At 40.9% G+C, this 21,128-nt stretch overlaps 1 protein-coding gene and 1 non-coding gene across 3 annotated transcripts in view; both read right to left on the bottom strand.

Annotated features, from left to right (window-relative positions):
- Positions 1 to 21,128, bottom strand: part of Lrig2 (leucine rich repeats and immunoglobulin like domains 2) — a 63,302-nt gene that overhangs the window by 11,001 nt on the left and 31,173 nt on the right. Inside the window, exons 10-16 of one of the 2 annotated variants that reach the window (XM_042279642.2) lie at positions 20,957 to 21,028; positions 20,225 to 20,293; positions 7,368 to 7,531; positions 4,846 to 5,166; positions 3,091 to 3,372; positions 1,650 to 2,099; positions 369 to 518 (exon numbers count right to left, since the gene is read on the bottom strand). In XM_042279642.2, the coding sequence (XP_042135576.2) occupies positions 369 to 518; positions 1,650 to 2,099; positions 3,091 to 3,372; positions 4,846 to 5,166; positions 7,368 to 7,531; positions 20,225 to 20,293; positions 20,957 to 21,028 (1,508 nt within the window). The remainder of the gene's footprint in view (positions 1 to 368; positions 519 to 1,649; positions 2,100 to 3,090; positions 3,373 to 4,845; positions 5,167 to 7,367; positions 7,532 to 20,224; positions 20,294 to 20,956; positions 21,029 to 21,128) is intronic. The other variant, XM_042279643.2, reaches the window with a different exon arrangement.
- Trnak-cuu (transfer RNA lysine (anticodon CUU)) lies at positions 17,750 to 17,822 on the bottom strand. The gene has a single exon. It is a non-coding gene; the product is annotated as a tRNA-Lys (tRNA).

The raw sequence follows: 21,128 nt of genomic DNA on the forward strand, positions 1-21,128 counted from the left end.
GTTTCTTTTTGTAAAATGGCCTTCTTCTCTGGTTAAGACTTTATAGTCAAGCCGGGCGGTGGTGGCGCACGCCTTTAATCCCAGCACTCGGGAGGCAGAGCCAGGCGGATCTCTGTGAGTTCGAGGCCAGCCTGGGCTACCAAGTGAGTTCCAGGAAAGGCGCAAAGCTACACAGAGAAACCCTGTCTCGAAAAACCAAAAAAAAAAAAAAAGACTTTATAGTCAATTTCATTCCATTTTGTATGAAGTTAAATGTTCTAAATATTTTATCTTAAAATCTTGCTTCAGGCTAATGGGAAAACTATACACTGAACAATAAACCCAGTGGAACAGGCTGAAGTTGTAACTATGAACCGCAAAGTGCCTACCGTCGGTGCCCTTGTGTACGTATCCGTTGGCAGGAGGCATAAGCTGCTGATGACTGCCGGCCTCAGAGTTGCTGTAGCCTTCCTGCGGTTCAGACAGTGTTCCTTGGGAAGACAGATAGCTGGGAATGTCTGCAGGCAAATTAAGTTCCTCTGTAAAGAGACATCTGTAACTCTCAAACTCAGGCAGTCGAAGTCAACATTCAGAAGGCAATTTTATAAGTGTGCTCCACTTTGACAGTGGTCTGGAAAATGGTATGGACTTGGGACCCCAACAGCTCTTCATACTTCCCTTAGTATATATGTATGTGTGTGTGTATATGTATATGTGTGTATTATATATATATATATATATATATATGTATGTATACACACACACACACACACACACACATATATATTTAACTAAAGTTCTTCTCAGAGTTTCATTTTAGAAGTGTGACTTGGTGCAGCAGTGGTAAAGTGCTTGCCTAACATTTACAGGCTGTAGGTTCACTCCCACAATTACTAGTGGAGGGTTGGGGATGAGGGGTTATCAAAAGAAAAAACACTGAAGATTAAAATCTTACCTATAGCTACACTTTCATAATCTCTCTACCTGGATCCCTTCTCTTGCAGATCCTGGGGTGAGTGGGGTAAAAGACCTACTCACTCATAAGGAAGGATTCAACTCTCCCCTAAAACAAATTATGGCAGGAATGAACCTTAGGCTCTAAGGAAAGAAAGTGCAAAAACAAAACAAAATATAACTCAGCTAGGCATGGTTCACCACACCTGTAATCCCAGCACACAGGAGATGGAGACAGAGGATCACTGCAAACTCAAGGCCAGTTTGTGAGTTCCAGGCCAGCCAGGGCCATCCACTGAGCTCCTCTCAAAAGAAAAGAACAAACTGGGCATGTGGTACATGCCTTTAATCCCAGCACTCGGGAGGCAGAGTTTAAGGCCAGGTTGGTCTAGAGAACAAGTGCTGACAGCCAGGGCTACACAAAGAAACCCCATCTCAAAAATCCAAAAAACAAACAAACAAAACCTCCACAAGAACAAGAAAATGTATCTGTAATACAATTCTAAGAGCTAAATTTAGGGGGAAGTATATATAGTATATACAAATTTTTAAAACTATTTCCCCAAATAAGTTATCTCAAAGAAGCTGAGTATTTTATCAGAAGAACTTCCTTACATCTCTTATCAAGTAATCAATCACAGCACTCCCAGCTTCTTATTTTTTACTAAATCCTACATTCCTAAGAATATGCCATGTGTCATCTGGGTCCCACTTACCTGTATTTGTGATACTATAGTCTTCATTTTTCCTTCTCATGTGGTAGATTACAATGACCCAGATCAAAGACGTGCCCACCACACAGCAGACCACCACAATGATGACAATGCCAACTGTGGTCCAACCATCATCCTCATGTCCAATGCTATTCTGAGAAGAGTCACAATTGGAGGATGAAATGACGTTTAAGTAAATATGTCCCCGCTCTGTCCCAAGAGTGTTAGACATAATGCAGGTATATTTTCCAGCATCTTCTAAGCCAGCATCTACAATGATGAGAAGCTGATTGGCTGCAGCAAAGAAGTGTCGTTCTGTTACTAGGAGTGGCCCATCATCTTTGGTCCAGTTGAGGCGAGGAGCAGGACTCCCTCCAGCTATGCACTGCAACACTGCCGTTTCGCCTCGGGTGACGGTCTTGTCCTCCAGAGGTCTAATAAATGACGGTGTCTCTATAGGAGGTGAAAAACACTAAGTTAGGAAACTGATCTCCTAAATCCTATAGAACTGAGACTAGTAAGAGTGTGATGAATGCCGGGCGGTGGTGGCGCACACCTTTAATCCCAGCACTCAGGAGGCAGAGGCAGGCGGATCTCTGTGAGTTCGAGGCCCGTCAGGTCTGCAGAGTGAGTTCCAGGAAAGGCGCAAAGCTACACAGAGAAACCCTGTCTCTGGGTAATAAAAATCTAAATATGAACTGGCTGTGGTGATGCATGGCTGTAAATCCATCTACTTGACTTAGGAGGCCAAAGCAAAAGGATTACAAATTTATAGCCATCTCAGGAACTCAGTAAGACCTATTTCAAAAAGAAAGTAAAGCCAGTCATTAGTGCTAGGGATTTCTGCTGTTTCTGAGGCAGGTTCTCAACTATATAACCCAAGCTGACCTAGAACTCTTGATTCTTCTGCCTCAGCCCCCACATTAACACACTTCTTTTGAATAAAGGTTTTTGACAGTCAGGTCAAAGTGGCTCATCTGTAACACATAATAAGTTCTCCAGGGTTATAGAGTTCTCCTGGGTTATAGAATGGTGAGGAGGAAGAGGAAAAGGAGGAGGAGACAACCCCACAAAACTCTAGTATCTAAGAAAACAGAGACCTGAACAGCTTAATTTGCCTTGGATTCGTGTTATATAAAAAAACATGTTTTAGCCAGATGGCAGTGGTGTACACCATTAATCCTAGCATTTGAGAGGTAGAAGGAAGCAGATCTCTGTGAGTTCTGGACCAGCCTGTTCTACAGAGTGAGTTCCAGGACAGCTAGGGCTACACAGAGAAACACTATCTCAAAAAACAAAAACAAAAAAGAAAAGAACAACAACAAAAAAGAACTGAAAAAAAAAAATTCACACCAAACACTCCAAATTGTTTTTGTTGCCTTTCAAGGCCTGAGCAGCTCCCCGAGGCTCCAGGAGAACAGCGGTCCTAACCCAGTAAGCGTACCTAACACAATGAGGGAGGCATTCGCTGAGAGGCCTCCAGCTATGTTCTGTGCCATGCAGCTGTAGATTCCCATGTCTTCTATCTTAACGTTGGCAATGAAGAAGACATCATCCTCAGGCATGACATGCATTCGTCTTTCTCGGGCTGCAGGAAAGTCAGTACCACCGTCTTTCTGCCAGGAAATCTGAGGTGCAGGGTGCCCCTCTGCCGCACATTCTAATCTGGCCATGGCACCAGTGCGAATAGTTAGATCCATCGGAGTTTTCAGAAAAGAGGGCATCTCTGTTCCAAAAAAAATTACAGAGAAAGTAGGCAAAAGGAAAGCATGCACAAGCAGACAAATCTACTAATCTAACAGGCGAAATCTAGATGTAAAATGCTCCATTTCTTTGAAAAGCCATATTCTCTGGACTGACAAGGAACCCAGCTTCTGAAAGCATCTTTTTCACCAGCACTTCAGCATGTGGAGCATGTAGGTAACACAGTATTTCTAGAGTACACGCCATGCCTATCTGACCATGCTGACAGGAAGAAGTCAGAAAGCCAAAATCTCTCCTGAACCCAGATTAGCACTTGATGTTTAATATCACTCTTCCACTTGGAAAGTTAAGTGAGGCTTCCCAATCCAACACCAACAGGGGTCAAGAGAACCACAGGCTTTTTGTTCGTTTTGTTTTCATTATGCTTTTAAAAATGGCATTGAAGAAACACAGGAGTTGGGTACAGAGCTGGGGAGTTGGCTCAGTAGTTAAGAGCACTTACTGCTCTTGCAGGACTCAGGTTCAATTCCTAGCACCCACATGGCAGCTCACAACTGTCTGTTACTTCAGGAGATCCAATGATGTCTTCAGGCCTTCATGGCCACCAGGCATGCATGTGGTACAGACATACATGAAGGCAAACCACTCATACACATAAAATAATAAAATAAAATCTAAAAACAAAAATAAAAAAAGGCTAGAAATTAAATAAAGAACAGGAACAGGGCACAAGTACATCTTTTGGTTGCTCACAGCCTAAAACACTGTAGTTACTCAATCTCTTAGACAATAAACCAAGCTCTGGAAAACTTTTCTATAACCATAGGAGGGGTTTCTTTTCAAAATGATTCTGGCCCTATCTGGAGAACTATAGAGACCACTGGCCTGGGAGATGTCCAAAACACTCTCAACGGTTAGAGGACAGTGAACATGTTAGAAAAAAATCCATAGTTTTCAAAGAATTATGGTTTTGGAAAGAAAATTCAGACCATTAAAAGAATGCCTTCAAGAGGAACAGAAATGGCCGGGTGGTGGTGGCGCACCACCCAGCACTTCGGGAGGCAGAGGTAGGCGGATCTCTGTGAGTTTGAGGCCAACCTGGGCTACAAAGTGAGTTCCAGGAAAGGCGCAAAACTACAGAGAAACCCTGTCTCGGGAAAAAAAAAAGAGAGAGAGAGAGAGAGAAACAGAAATGGAAGAAAAGCATCTCCTAGGACAAAGAATGTAGGACAGTAGGTATAGGTGGGTAATCCAAAAGTCCACCCCTTCCATATACCACAACCAAGAGATAACAACACTAAGAGCTCCCTCCAAATGTGGGGCATGACCTAATTTTCTTGGTCAAGTGACTTATAATTCAGATGTAAAAAGTACTTCAAGTACTTTTGCCCATCAGCATGGCCAGATAGGCCAGATAGTCATGACATATGTTCTAGAAATATATAAATAAGCAAAAAAGTAAGTATTTCAAAAGTCAAGTAGTACAATTCCTTACCATTCACAGTCAGTTTGGCTTTCTGCGAATAATTAGAGCCAAAGTGATTAGTAACAATACACTGGTATTTCCCTTCATCTGTGAAGTTCACATTGAAGAGGTGTAAGACACTAGTATATTCCAGAGCTTCTCCAGCCTGCTGCCGATAACGAACAAAATTCTCGATATCCACATCATACAGGATTTCACTGTCCTTGCGCCATACAGTGGACATGGGTGAATCACTGCTGCTTACCGCAGTGCACGTCAGAGTCACATTAACACCTCTTAGAGCAACTGTGCTTTCAGGATGTGTCCTTAGCTGAGGCTTCAGAAAATCATCTAAAAGGAATAAATGCAATAGTGGCCAAGTCAGTTACTTATTTTTACTTCAGATTCAATTTAATACAAATATTGTAAAACCGTAAGCTTCATTCACAGGGGTTTAAGATTGAAGGATACTATAAAGAGCCTAATTCCTTGTTGTTGGTTTCTTGTTTGTTTTGTTTTTAATAATTTATTTATTTTTATTTTATTTGCATTGGTGTTTTGCCTGCATGTATGTCTGTGTGAAGGTGTCCGATTTTGGAGTTACAGACAGTTGTGAGCTGCCATGTGGATGCTGGGAACTGAACCAGGACCTCTGGAAGAGCAGTCAGTGCTCTCAACCACTGAGCCATCTCTCCAGCATCATCCAATCCCTTGTTTAAAGGTGAAGAAAATGAACTCCAGTTAAACATTTGTTCAAGGCATTAGGCAGTGGCAGAAGGTAGACTAGAAGTCAGGTTCTGGATGTCAGCACTAGCATTCTTCCTACATCCATCCCTGAGGACTCTTAGATGCTTACCATGCATTTCCTAAGCATTACCAATGCATGTGAAGAGGTGGAGAGAAAGAAACCTTAGAGAAGAATTTCAAGGTAAGTTCTAATTCTACCATACCATGTATATACACACATAATGATATTTATGTCCTATATATAACAATACATATACAAAATGTTTATAATAACCATTATCCTTTCTGTATAATACAGAAAATGGGGATATAAACTCTTTTTCATGGAGACTACTAATAAATGCATGACTTGAAAGTACTTTGTACATAGTTTCAACATTAAAATAGTCAAGAATTCAAACAGGATAAATGCACAAGTGAAAACTAGTTTAGGATTGGCGAGTGCACTATGGATTCATAAATAACAACATTATGGATTCAGAGAGGCTGCTACAGAAATCCTGAACCAGCATCTTTACTAAGTAACATTCCATTGTACCTTAAAGGGTGTAACTGGAATTGTATTAAAAAATAAGTATGAGGCAGAGTGCACACACCCTTAATCTCATCACTTGGAAAGCAGAGACAGGCCAACCTGGTCTGGTCTGCACAGTGAATTCTAGACCAGCCAGGGCCACACAGTGAGACCTTGTCTCAAAACATGTAATATGCCTTACATTTAAAACTATGTAAAAGTCAAAGGGGAATGTGGAGCAGTGTAAGCAGAATTCAGTTCATTGGAAAGAAGATTTAATTATAAAAGAAAACTCTCCAAGTTGAGGAAGAAAAAAATAGATTTATTTTTGAAATCATAAATGTTATATTCAGGACATCCTGTTTATGACTATCTCTACTGTGTTAAAGATATGCTGCCACTTTGAGTCCTAAGAAATTCCATAAAGGGGCACAACAGAGCTAACAACCTGCAACTCCAGTTCCAGAGGATCTGACACCCTCTTATGGTCTCCTGGGCACTGCACACACATAGTACACAGGCATGCATGCATGCAAAACACCTATACACATAAAATAAAGATAAATTAATTTTTTTTAAAGAAAAGAAATTGCACCTGGGCCAGTGAAATGTCTCAGTGGGTAAAGGAGTTTGCCATCAAGCCTACTGATATGAACTTGCTCCCTGAACAGCCCCATGGTGAAAAGAGAGAACGACAATCCCAAGTGGTCTATTCTTTTACCAAGAAACTACATCCAAAAAATGACATTGGTGATTATAAAGACATACTGTTATACACTTATAACAATGCTGATGGCCCTATAAAGTAATGCCTTTTCAAAATTGTTCTTGATGGTTCTTTTCAAAATCTACTAAAAGTCTTCATATGAAAAAAAATACATATTGATTCAGAAATCTTACTTATGAAGTTAATCCTCAAGTTAATAATCCTGAAGTTTTATCCTAAAGTTAATAATTGCCCTCAAATTAAAGCCAACATTCACACTCCCATTAAAGCCAATGAGAAGGGACCACTGAGAGGGTCCTTGCATTAAAAAAAAAAAAACAAGAACAGTGAGGAAAACAATTGTTTATGAAACACTAAGTCAAAGAATACAAAATGTAGCCTGCATTTGCGAAAGCAATCCCTGAGACATGGCTTGGAGAGCTACACCACAGGGACATAAGATGGACTGTCAAAAGCCATTTGGGGTGGGTTTTTGTTTGTTTTGTTTTGCTTTTGTTCATTCCCTTTATTTTGTTGTTACAATAGCTAACAGAAATTTAAAAATTTGAAAACAGAAATACAAACCACAGACAAAATCTTTCAGGTCCACATTCAGGATGCTTTGCCCAGCTAACCATTCAGGATGTGCACAGCTTACATTCACAGAATGATGAAAGTTGTTATCCACCAGCCACTGAAGTAGCCACTTCAAATGACAATCACAGAGCAAACTGCTTGTGTTCAGAACACTGCAGAAAGAAAACAAAGAAAAGAACCTTTCATTTTAGCTTTAGTCTAGTTTCTTCTGTATAACTTTGCTACACATTTATGCATTTCTTATCAAAAAAGTTTATCAATTGTAAGAAAACAAACTCAGTTAGCCTTAGTAATATGTCAGTGTTATGAAAAACTTCAAAAAAGAATGAGGGACAAGAGAGCCATTTTTAGATTGAAGACAAGTAAAGAGCCACTGCAATAGCATGAAATGCATACAAGCATGCGTGTTTGTTTGTTCTGAGACAGAGTTACTATACTACCCAGGCTGGCCTCAAACTTACAATCTCAGATATACACCATGACACCCACCGACACATGATTCTTGTTTGGGGTTGGGAGTTCTAAACAGGGAGGGATATACATGTGTGTATATTGTAGTATGTGTATACACATGTGTGTGCTGTCTGCTGGAGACGGGGACTCAGATAGTCCAGGATGGCTTTGAGCTCACTGTGTAGTCAAGGATGACCTGGAACTTCTAGTCCTTTTGCTTCCACCTCCCAAGTGCTGAGACTACAGCTATGTAACACCACATCTGGCTTAACACGGTGCTGGGGACGAAACCCAGAGTTTCAGGCATGTTAGGAAGCGCTTTACCAACTAAGCTGCATCTCCAACCAGGGTGATATTTCTGAAACTGGAAAAATTTGAAGATGAGCAATCTACTAGATACTATAATTTTATAAATGTTAATTGCATTGAGTATGAAAATGATATTGTAGCTATGTAAAAATGCCCCTGTTTTTAGGAAATACATGCCAAGTTACTCAGGAATGAAGTATCATGATGTCTATAATTTTTATCTTAATGTATATGAACATTTTTCCTGTGTGTATGCATATGTACTGTGTGTGTGCCTGGTGCTTGAGGAGGTTTGAAGAAGGTATCAGATCCCCTGAAACTGGAGAAACAGATAGTTGTGAGCTATCATGTGGGTGCTGAGAACCAAACCTGAGTTCTCTGCAAAACCAAAAAGTGTTCTTAACCCCCAAGCCAAGTCTACAGTCTCCTCAGCTTTTAAACGTCCTGCAAACAACAAAAGACTTTTACATGTACAATGTATATGTAAAAACTATGTATGTGTAGAGAGTGCAGAAGTGAGAGTGAGAAAAGAAAGAGGGGACTGAGTAAGTTTGTCAGAAGGTTAATAACGAGGACATCCAGGTGGAAGGTATATGGACAGTCATGGACCATCCTTGTATTCCTGAGGTTTAAAATCTTGAAACATTGTGGGCAAAGGCTAATCATCGATTTTGAAGCACTGAAAGAGCTTTATTGTGGGAAGTATATTGTTATTTTCAAATTATTTCATCAAGACTGAAAGCACTTCAGCCTTCTGGCAATGTATACTTTGACTCAGAGTAAGAGCAACTTTAAAAAAAAAAAAGTGGTCTATCAGACAGATCCCATTGAAGAATCAGTGCTTTTCTCTCCATGATCCTTTGGCAGAGCAAGCAAACAATTTGGGGAATTGCTTGCTTGCTACAATTATTCTTACTTATTTACTTAATATTCTTACTTAATTTACTTAATTACAATTACTACAACTTATTCTTTGTGTACGACTGAAATGCTCTATTCTTAACCTGATGGGAAGGGAGGTAGTGCCACAGTGCATGCATGGAGGTTCCCTCCTTCCACCGATCTGGGAATCTAACTCAGGTCATCAGCCTGGGAGCCTAGAATGTGCTTTTACCTCTTAACCCACCTACCCAGCCCTTAAAATACTTTTAAGTCTGCACTTATTACAACTTTTATGCTTTTTGGTATTCCTCCTCACACTTTGCCTAAGTACTTTGAGGCTCATGAGAGAGTTACATATAAATTAAAAGAAATTTTTTATTAATACTTTATTATGTAGTATTCATACACTTTGGAGAAAATGACATGGGGTGTGTGTGTACTGTTAGGCTCTTGTAGGCACAGTCAGTGTGTGAGGGGTAGAAAGCAAAAGAAAGAAAAGTAAAGGAAACCACTATGAGTTAAATAGTGTATGTGGGCAGTCGCAGTGCTCAAGGCTATTGAAATCTTATGAATTAAATACTCAGCAGCTCAAATTGGCCTTGAATTGAGGTAGTCCTCATGCCTCAGCCCCCCAGTTGCTAAGATTATAGGCCTGAGTCACCACCCTTGCCTGTAAGAGGTTTTCTTTTTTTAAAGGGAGTGAGAGGTAATGTAACTATTATAATTTCAAAACATATATATATATATATAACTTGAGGTAAGCATTGTCCGTGTCATGGTGTCTTTTCACAGCAATAAAAACTCTAATTAAGACAGGGGCCCCATATAAAAAGGGCTCAGGACGTCAGAAGCTCACTCTTGCTTTTTGAGTGCATGCCTACTCTCTCTGCCATCTGAGGAAGAGGGGAAGAGGCCACCTACAAGCCAGGAAGAGAACGGGGACAGTGGCATAATCTTCTGGTATCATGATTTTGGACGTCCCAGCCTCAAAAACTAAAATAACCTTTTGTTTAAAAAAAGGGGGAGGGGGGGAGGCTCAGGCAGCTGTCAAGAGTGGGTAAAGATACTTGCCATGAAAGCCTGGTGACTTGAGTTTGATCCCAGAACCCATATATAAAGGTAGAAGGAGAGAACAGAATCTACAAAGTGTCCCAGACCTCCACACTATGCCACAGCATACAAGGCTTTCCCTCCCCACACACACATCAAGTATACAGCATAAAATTTTTTTAAAAAATCATAAAGACTAGGGATAGATCAGTGCTACAGCACTTGCCTGGCTCTGGGTTTGAATCTAGCATTACAAGAGAAAAGAAATTTCCAAAGAGTTATCTAAGTGATCCCAAAGCTAATCTGAAGTCAGAAAGACTTTATATAAATTTATTTTGAGAAATCTGTGGAAAAAAAACACAAGGTTTGAACACCTGACTATACAGGATTACATAAAACTAAAACAATCCCTACCTATTTAGCCAAAATGAAGGATTTTAAAGGTTACAGAACTTCAGTTTATAATTGTGGTTTGGGGAGGGGTGGTGCATGTTCCTGTTCATGTGGGTATGTAAGTGTGTATGCATGCACTGAAATTGCACTTCATGAATTAAAAATCTCCCTAGCCCCATACAACTCTTTTGAAGTTAGCTCCTTTAATAGCAAAAAGACTTGGTTTTCTTCAATCAAAAACCTGATAAAGTCAAGGAACCCAAAGAATCAGGAGCTTAATAAGGAGGATCAGGAGTTTAAGGCCAGCCTGGTCAATTATAGTAAGGCACTGTGTTTTAAAAACATATATAAAATAAAATAAAAAGAGGGCTGGAGGTGTAGCTGGATCAGTGCTAAGAAATATACTTAGCATTGACAAGATCCTACATTCTATCTATCCTGAAGGTAGAAGGAAAAGACAGATGGGGAACAGTCAGGGACAGATGGCCCTTGGATAACCTTATTTTATGAAAGAAAACATATTTTAACAGTACAAAGGACAACGATTAATATTAATGTTTTCTCAAAACTCTTAGAACAAATTGATTCCATTTAGCCAGCTTGACCACATCAAATTCTTCCCAACTTCCTAATATCTGTTCAATTTTTTTTTTTGGGGGGGGGGGGTCTCCATTTTCATTCTGCAGCAACTCCATGCTAACACAAAATTACTTTCTCCTCAACTTTACAAATATATCTTTGGGGGCCGGTGAGATGCTCAATGGTTAAAGGTACCTGCTGCCAAGCTTGATGACTTGAGTTTAACCCGCAGGGTAGCAGGAGAGACCCTGTATGCAGTGAACACACAAACCTGAGTAGAAACCCAGATAGAGCAAAACTGTCTGCATCACGGAGAAATGGATGAGATCTACATAAACAGCCTGGACATGAGTGGGGGTAATGAAGGGCAAGGGTCGAGGGAAAGAGAGCTTGGGGGAGTGGGAGATCCCAGCTGGATCAAGAACAAAGAGGGAGAACAAGGAATAGGAGACCATGGTAAATGAAGACCACATGAGAATAGGAAGAAGCAAAGTGCTAGAGAGGCCCACAGAAATCCACAAAGATACCCTCACAATAGACTGCTGGCAATGGTCGAGAGACAGCCCAAACTGACCTACTCTGGTGATGGGATGGCCAAACACCCTAATTGTCGTGCCAGAAACCCTATCTAAGGACTGAGGGATCTGGCTAGGCCCTGGGTGGAGCTCCGGGAGTCTAATTAGCAAGAAAGAGGAGGGTTTATATGAGCGAGAATTGTTGAAACCAAGGTTGGATAAAGCATTGGGACAAATAGCCAAATGAATGGAAACACATGAACTATGAACCAATGGCTGAGGGGCCCCCAACTGGATTAGGCCCTCTGCATGGGTGAGACAGTTGATTGGCTTGATCTGTTTGGGAGGCATCCAGGCAGTGGGACCGGGTCCTGGGCTCAGTGCAGGAGTTGGCTGTTTGAAACCTGAGGCTTTATGCAGGGACGCTTGGCTCAGTCTGGGAGGAGGGGACTGGACCTGCCTGGACTGAGTCTACCAGGTTGATCTCAGTCCTAGGCTTTGCCCTGGAGGAGGTGGGAATGGGGGGTGGGCTGGGGGGAAGAGGAGAGGGGCGGGAGGGGGAAGAACAAGGGTTTCTGTGGCTGATATGTAGAACTGAATTGTATTGTAAAATAAAATAAAATTAAAAAAAATAATAATAATAAGACAAGGGGCCATGTAACTGTCCCTATGTCAGCTTATGCTAAATATTTAAAAAAAAAAAAAACTGTCTGCATCACAGTCAATACTGACAATTCTGAAAAGAAAGCTGTTTTTATCAAGCCAACAATAGTAGACTAATCTTTCATACACAGCTTATCCAAGCCATAAAAGTTTAAAAGTACATGGGTTAATTCTATGTTTCTGAGAATTACATAAGTGCCTGTTCTTTTTTCTTGTTTTTTTGTTGTTGTTGTGTTTTTTGTTTGTTTGTTTGTTTGTTTTGCTTTTTGAGACGGTTTCTCTGTGTGGCCCTGGCTGTCCTGGAACTCACTCTATAGACCAGGCTGACCCTGAACTCAGAGATCTGCCTGCCTCTTCCTCCCAAGTACTGGAATTAAAGATGTGTACCACCACTGCCCAGCCCAGTTTTTTGTTTCTGCTTTCTTTTTTTCCTTAAGATAGCTTTAAAGGAACTCCTTTAAAGTATTTTATAAATTAACTTGGTAATATCATCTAGAGCAGTGGTTCTTAACCTTCTTAATGCTGTGACCTTTTAATACTGCTCATGTTGTGGTGACCACCAACTATAAAATTATTTTTGTTGCTACTTCAATAACTGTAATTTTGCTACTGTTATGAATCATAATATAAATATTTTTCGAGAGGTTTGCCAAAAGGGTCACAACCCTCAGGTTGAGAACCACTGATCTAGAACTAGACAAATATCACAGGGCTAAATGTGGCTCAGTGGGATAAGGGTTTGCTGTGAAACTATGAGGACCTGCATTTGGATGTCCAGCACCCATGTCAAAGGCAGATGTAGCCAAATGTATCTGTAACCCCAGTTCTCGGGGAGGCAGGAACAGGGAGATCCCCAAGAGCATGCTAGCCATCCAGATTAGCCGAAACAGAGCTCCAGGATCAGTGAGAGACTCTGGCTAAAATAACAGAGGAACACCCCTGATGTCCGTTTCTGGCCTCTTAATGCACGTTCATGTTGTTCACTCTCACAATGCATCACGTTACATACACAAAAACAGAAAATTATCAAACACACTTAACATTCATACCTAACGCATACAAACTACTATATAAACAGATACAAACAGAGAAACTACATCTTTCATTCTAAGATTTCAGTCTTGAATCAGTAAAACACTAACATAAACTCATTTATTTACTTTTTTTGAGACAGGGTCTCTCTGTAGCCTTGGTTGGCTTGAAACTCACTATGTAGACTAGGCTGGCCTTAAACTCAGAGATTCTCCTGTCCCTGCCTCCCAAAGACTGTTGTTTTAATTACAAAGCTGTTATTTTTCCTATACTTTACATTTTTATCTAAATTGGCTGCTGAAAAACGAAGAGAGAGAGAGATACATATTTACAAATACAGTACATTTCCCTCATCCACAGCTCGCTTCCTATAGTTTCAATCATCTGAGGTCAATGATAAAGAAAAATGTTACATGGAAGAGCACAAAAGTAAACAATTCCTAAATTGCAAATTGTGTGCCATTTTGATTAATGTGATAAAATCTGAGCTGTCCCACTCAGGACATAAATTATTCCTTTCTCTAGTACATCCACACTGTATATGCTGTTCACCCATTGATGATTTAATCACCATCTTGATTATCAGATCAAATGTTAGTGTTACAGTAGCTTGGGTTCAAATAACTCTTCTTTAACTTGTTCAAGTCCCAACCACAGGTGATGAAGAGCAGGCAACAGGGCATAAGACATGGAAGGACAAGGGAACTCTATAATTCTGCAGCAATAGCTTTCTAGTATATATATGGCCTGGTACTGTGCAGTGTCAGCACAGGAGACACATTCCTGAAAGATAGGGTAAAACATACATATGTGTGGAGCAGATTGTCAAGCTTAAGGGGCCCTCTGAGGATTTACACACTGTTAATGGTTGTTGGGTGTGGTTGATATTTTATTTGTGCTGAAATGTGGTGATATTTTATTTGTGTTTTGATAAATAAAGTTTGCCTGGAGATCTGGGGGAAAAGGCCAGTCATTTTAAGTAAACAAAGTCAGGCAGCAAACGCCCTTAGTCCCCGATCACTTAGCAGGCAGGCTCTCTGTGAGTTCAAGGCCACACTAGGGAACAGAGCCAAGGGTGGTGCCACACGCCTTTAGTCCCAGTACCAACCATAGAGACCTGGAGGTCTGTACAGACAGGCAGGGACAAGGAAGTGAGGTAGCTGGGCTAAGAGCCAATGAGAGGGTAGAAAAGCAAGGCATATAAAGGCGTGGGTAGACAGGAAGTAGCTCACATTTGGAAGCTGCAGAGTTGGTGAGGTAAGGTTGGCTGGTGGCTTTCCCTATTTCCCTGATCTCTAAGGCTTTCACTCCTGTATTTGGCTCCATGTTTTTTATTTAATAAGACCATTTAGAAATTCATCTACAGTTGGGGGATGGAGAGACATCTTCTTCAGTGCTGTAACCACAGGTAAGGTGCCCGTGCTTCTGTAAATAGCCCTAATGAAACTCACTGGGTCATAAAAATAGAAGGGAGGCTACTTGGGAAGAGGATTAATGGGAGTAGCAGGGGATAAAAGGATAAAGGTGTTAGGGAATGAATATGATCAAATTACATTACATACATGTATGAAAATGCCATAATGAAACCTATTATGTATAATCAATATATGCTAATAAAATAGTTTTTAGAAATTAAAAAATATTTTTGCCTTAACATATCATCTTAGAGAGGTTACAGGGATACTTAGGAGCTATCTGGATATCACCAAAGCCCATCTGGGTATAGATAAAATAGTACTTCCATTCAGTGTTTTTCTGACTCACACAGCTCTTTGGGGATCGGAAAGTCCCAATGGAGGTCAGGTGGCCTGACAGTGAAGCAGCTAAAATGGAATATGGTGTGATGGAGGTGGGTAGACAAATGAAGAAGGGGGATTTTCAGAAAGACACAGCAATATAAGGCTCAAGGGAACTCGTGATTAAGAGGAGAAAGAGAAATAGCAATGGGAAGAGAGTGGTCTTAGGAGGAGCCAGCATAAGGAGACTAAGTTCCTCAAAAGAGGATAATAAAGTTCCAGTCATTAAGAAGTGGACAGTAAGTGGACAAAGTTAGCAGAACTCGTTACTGCCAGGGTTTCCAGTGAGGACAGAGTTTCTGTAGGAGCAGCAGAATCTAATCACGAAAACGATTCTACAGAGTACAAAGAGTATCTATGCCAGGGAGTCAGGAAACAATCCCCACTCACGAAAGAGGCCCAGGAAAACCTCCAGCCGAGCAGGTGCCTCCATAAGAAGTGGGTACTCAGTCCTCGCTTTAGAAACTGCACTCAGAATCTTAAGAATCAGAATCTCTCCTTACCAGCTCCAATGGATGTTTGTCCAGAGCAATGGTTCACCAGTCTGACTCACCATTGGATCCCCAATCAATCAGTCAGGAATGAAGACAAAGTCTTCAAAAGTGTACATTTGGGAGTCCTGGGTGAGAGGTCCGGGGGTCCAATGATGAATCTGATCCTATCTATGCCACAACACCATAACTGTTAAAGGAAAAGTTATTCAATGATACTTGTTAAAGCATGGTGAGGCAGTGTATTCAAGACCATCTCCCAGGCACAGATCATTGCAATGAGATTTTACAACAGAGGAAAGAAGCTGGGCTCAATTGCAATTACAGCCAACAGCAAAAAGGAATTTTTAGCCAAAAAAAGAAAGAGGGGCGAGAATCAGTGGATGGCACATTACTAAGCAAAAGCCTCAGAACTGAGGAGGATTCTGACTAAAACAATCTAGAAAGCTTCTTGCTACAGGCAGGCCAGAGTAGCCAGACATCACCTGGGGATGGTACAGAAGGGAAAACTCGATCAATATCTAGGGTATCTAAGGATACTCAGGTGTATACATGGGAGAATCCTTGCTAAACTTTCAGAATCAGCAAGGTTTTAGATTAGACAGGCTGGGTTGTAGTTATGCACAGCTTTAATCCCAGCACTTAGGAGGCAGAAGCAGTGGAATCTCTGTGAGCTCAAGGCACCTTACCAAACTACATGCCTAGCCCTTATTGTTTAATTCTGTGTCTTCTTTAGAATAATCTTTCTTTCTTTCTTTTTTTTTTTTTAAAGAGAAAGCCAAGAGGTCAGAGCTCAGAGCTAAAATCTCACCCTTCCTCCTCTGTGTCCCACCTTCTTGAAAGAGAGCTATTTCCTGTGTGTAAGTCGATTTTCCAGTCATTCTGCCTTCTCATTGGTTGTAAACCCAAACACGTGACTGCCTCGTCACTGTCTGAATGTACAGCCCCCTAGGTCTTAAAGGCATATGTCTCCAATGCTGGCTGTATCCCTGAACACACAGAGATCTATGGGATTAAAGGTGTGTGCCACCACCGCCACACTCTGTCTATGGCTCTAATAGCTCTGACCCCCGGGCAACTTTATTTATTAACATACAATCAAAATTCAGGTGTTTCTGGTACATGGACTGCTCTCACCCAATGTGAGGTTGAACTGTTGACCTTGTGTACATCCTACTTCACAAATGAGTCTGTCAGATACACTAAGCCTATAGGCTGAAGATGATGCCCCAACACTGCGGAAAAACCTCAGGTGACTGCCCAGGCAGCTGGCTGTTTCTATCAACTCTCAAATTCTTTGGAATTTGCTTGCATGCACTTCCTGTTTTTTATTTTTGTTAGGTAATATTATTCCCTTCTTGGGTGTCTTAGGGAGTTGAAGATTAGTTAGTTATGGTTGAAGATTAATTAGTTATAGTTGAAAATTAATTAGGATAGAAAGTGCATTAGATACATCTTGAATTTACCAAAATAGGATAGATAATGGAATTATTTTCTCTGATTTGTCAAATACCTGTTTAGGTATTTATTACTTGTATATATTGTATATAGTTATTGTACTTTTGTATATAGTTTTTCTTTTGTTAGTTATAACCTTTTGCTTTTTTTTTTATTAAAATAGAAAAGGGGAAATGTGGTGGTATTCTAATTGTACTGAAATGTGATTTTGATTGTATGTTAGAATAATCTTTCTTAATACAATATGAGGTATGAACAGAGACCATGGGGGCTGGAGAGATGGCTCAGAACTTAAGAGCACTGGCTGCCCTTCCAGGGGACCAAGGTTCTATTCCCAGCACCCATATGGCAGCTCACAACTGTCTGTAGCTCTGATTCTGGGGGATCAGGCACCCCCAACACTGACATATGCATAGGCAAAACTGTAGTGGGTAGCCATTCCAGCTTGGTTCTGGAAGTTCCAACCCCCATTGAGACTCTGGCAACTGTCACGCCTACGAGGCGGGGCGAGGGGAGGCGCCGGGGGACCCGAGAGCTGGCTGGGTGAGCGCTCTCTCTGGGCGCTCTCTCGGTGTCGGGACGCTGACCGGTGCAGATTGACTGTGCAGAGCTCCGGAGAACACCGCTGGACTGCGTTACACCTTCCCCAGACCCTGCGACCTACCCATTACTTAATTTGTGAGTTACGCCATTAAATAAATATCCTTTTAACTACGTGGAGTGGTCAAAATAATTTCTCCAATATCTGGCGCCCAACGTGGGGCTCGAACCCACAACCCTGAGATTAAGAGTCTCATGCTCTACCGACTGAGCTAGCCGGGCTGGTACACCAAAGCACATTAAATAAAAATAAACTATTAAAGAGAGAGAGAGAGAGAGAGAGAGAGAGAGAGAGAGAGAGAGAGAGAGAGAGAGAGAGACAGACCATGATCCAATTCAGTACACAATGGATGATGAATGAATGTCTTTATAAACAAATTATTTTACTGTATCTTCACATGACCCTAGGGAACCACTATTCCAATTCTGAAAAGGAACAGAGACTCCAGTGAAGCAGTTTGTCTATTGTGACAAGTTGTAAGGAATGGAATAAATCTCAATCTGGGTAAGAACAAGTTTTTAAATTTTCCAACCTATTACATACAAATCAGTACTTTAAAATAAATTTGTTTAGATTTTTATTTACCATATATGTGTATAAAGATGCTGGGAGGGGCGGTTAGCATACACACATGCCACATTCTTTTGGGAGTGGGGGGGATGACAGGATCTCTCTACATAATCCTGACTGTCCTTAAATTCACTATGTAGACCAGACTGGTGTGGAATTCATAGAGATCCACCTGCCTCTGCCTCCCCAGTGCTGGGATTAAAAGCGTGCACCACCATGCCTGGCTACATGCCATGCAGTTATGTGGAAGTCAGAGGACAACTAGTAAGAGTCAAGTCTTCCATCATGTGGGCCCTGGGATCAAACTCAAGATTGTGAAGCTTGAAGGCAAGCACCATTATCCACTGAACCATGTCACTGTCCCAAAACTAAGACTTTTAAAAACTACTATAAAGGTGTCCTAATTGTATGAAATTGTAAAAAATCCTACAAGCTTTCTCTTCATTTTTATTACTGTCTTGTCATGAACTGATTCTACTGCATGCCCTTTGAAGAGCCCCCAATCACAGCATTTAAAATACTGATTTTCCAACACCACAGTTTGAATTGGTAACAATTCCCAGCTAACTCCCTTCACTCAGAAAAATCTCTAAACTAATAAAACCAATTTTAGGGGCTAAAGAGATGACTCAGCAGTTAAGAACTCTTACCGCTCTTACAGAGGACCTGAACTTGGTGCCCAGCACCCACCCCAAGGCATCTCACAACCACCTGTAACTCCAGTTCTAGAGGAGCTGATGCCTTCTTCTGACATCCTTGAACTCATACGTGCATGCATGTGGTGCACTTACACTCAGGCACATACACATACATTTTTTAAAAAGGCAATTTTTTCCTTTTTTTTTTTTTTTTTTTTTTTTTTTTTGGTTTTTTGAGACAGGGTTTCTCTGTGTAGCTTTGCACCTTTCCTGGAACTCACTTGGCAGCCCAGGCTGGCCTCGAACTCACAGAGATCCACCTGGCTAAAAAGGCAATTTTTTAAAAAGGCAATTTTTTAAAATTATATAGAAGGTGTTGGAGAATTGGCTCAGTGGTTAAAAGCACTGCTCTTTCAGGATCTGGGTTCAGTTCCTAGCACCCACATGGTAGCTCACAACTGTCTGTAACATCAATTCCAGAGGATCTGACACCCTCTTCTGGACTCCACAGGCACCAGACACGTACATGGTACACAGACATATATGTAAGCAAAACAATATATACATTTAAAAATTTGCTTTAAAAATTATATGTGAAAAAAATATAAAACATGGGTTGGGGATTTAGCTCAGTGGTAGAGTGCTTGCCTAGCAAGCACAAGGCCCTGGGTTCAGTCCTCAGCTCTAGCGGGGGAGGAATATATATATAACACATTTTTTTTAATGTAACATTTAAAGTTTTAACAGTTTAAACACATTAAAATTAACACAAAATTCTAGACCAATTTCATAAAACAAAAGAACAAAACCAACAGCTACCCACCTTAACCCAATCACAGGGTAAGAACTGGAGACACGTTTCTGATAGTCCAGAAAGTACAGTACACATCCGAGCCCAGGAGTGGTGCTAAGGACTCCTACTTATGAGCACATCAGCACACAGGTGGTAGCACACACTTGACTATTCAGTGCTGGGTATCTCTACATGACACCACCACTGAAACAACTCCATGTTAACACTTATATAGCTCTTGCTTAAATCAATGCTTCTGAAAACATCTGAGTTGCCTTCTTTTCTTTTCAGACAATGAGGGGCTGGAGACATGGCTCAGTGATTAAGAACACTGTCTGCTCTACCTAAGGACCCAGGTTCAGGGTTGGGGATTTAGCTCAGTGGCAGAGCACTTGCCTAGCAAGCGCAAGGCCCTGGGTTCAATCCTCAGCTCTGGAAAAAAATAAAAAATAAAGAAATAAAGACCCAGGTTCAATTCCCAGCACCCACATAATGGTTCAGGATCATCTGTAACTCCAGTTTGAGAGAATCTGATGACCTCCCCTGGCCTCCATCTTCACCAGGTTTGGTGTACTTTACATACAATAAGCACTAACAATTAAAAGAGAAAAAAGTTACTTACAGCTCCTTTAAGTGAGTCTGAGAAAAAGCATTTTCTTGGATAGACATTATAGCATTGTTGTTCAAATCTCTGAAACCAAGAGAAATGCAACATCAGTAATTCTGTCTATAGTGAAGCTACATAAATGCTTAAATGCTCATGAACACCTCCCAGTGACAGCAAAATTTGTTTTGTTTTGAGGCAGCCTCAGTATGCAATCCTGTCTGGCTTTAAACTTGCTATGTAGACCAGGCTGGCCTCAAACTCACAAAGATTTCCCTGTCTCTGCCTCCTGAGGACTAGGATTAAAGGTAAGCACCATCACACCCAGCACAAAGATTATGCAGAGTATAGCTGGAGGTTTTCCTGTGTCCTGTCCAGTCCTGCAGCCACTCAGACCCAAGTAAACACAGAGGTGTATATTATTTACAAACTGTATAGTCTATGGCAGGCCTCATGCTAGCTAGTTGTTATATCTTAAATTAACCCGTAACTATTAATCCATGTATTGCCACATGTTCCATGGCTTTATCTGCATCCCATTACATGTTGTTCCTTGGGTGGCTGGCTCACATCTATTCCCTTCTTCCTTTCTTCTTCCTGTCTATCTGCTTATATTTCCTGCCTACCTCTAAGCTGCTTTGCCATAGGCCAATACAGCTTTACTTATCAACCAATCAGAGCAACACATATTCACAGAGTACAGAAAGACATCCCACAGCAGCAGTGAGTAAATATATATGAAATACTTACAAATACTCAAGGGATTCAAGACCAATGAATGCTTTCTGAGTAATTGACTTAATTTGGTTTCCTTGCAAGACTCTGAAATAAAATTAAATTCATTAAATATTTATCTATACATGGTATACTTAAGTTAAAAGTTTATAGTATGGTATTAATAACACATTTTTAATTATGTCCC

This window comes from Peromyscus maniculatus, chromosome 6, assembly GCF_049852395.1.
Source record: "Peromyscus maniculatus bairdii isolate BWxNUB_F1_BW_parent chromosome 6, HU_Pman_BW_mat_3.1, whole genome shotgun sequence".
NCBI lineage: Eukaryota > Metazoa > Chordata > Mammalia > Rodentia > Cricetidae > Peromyscus > Peromyscus maniculatus.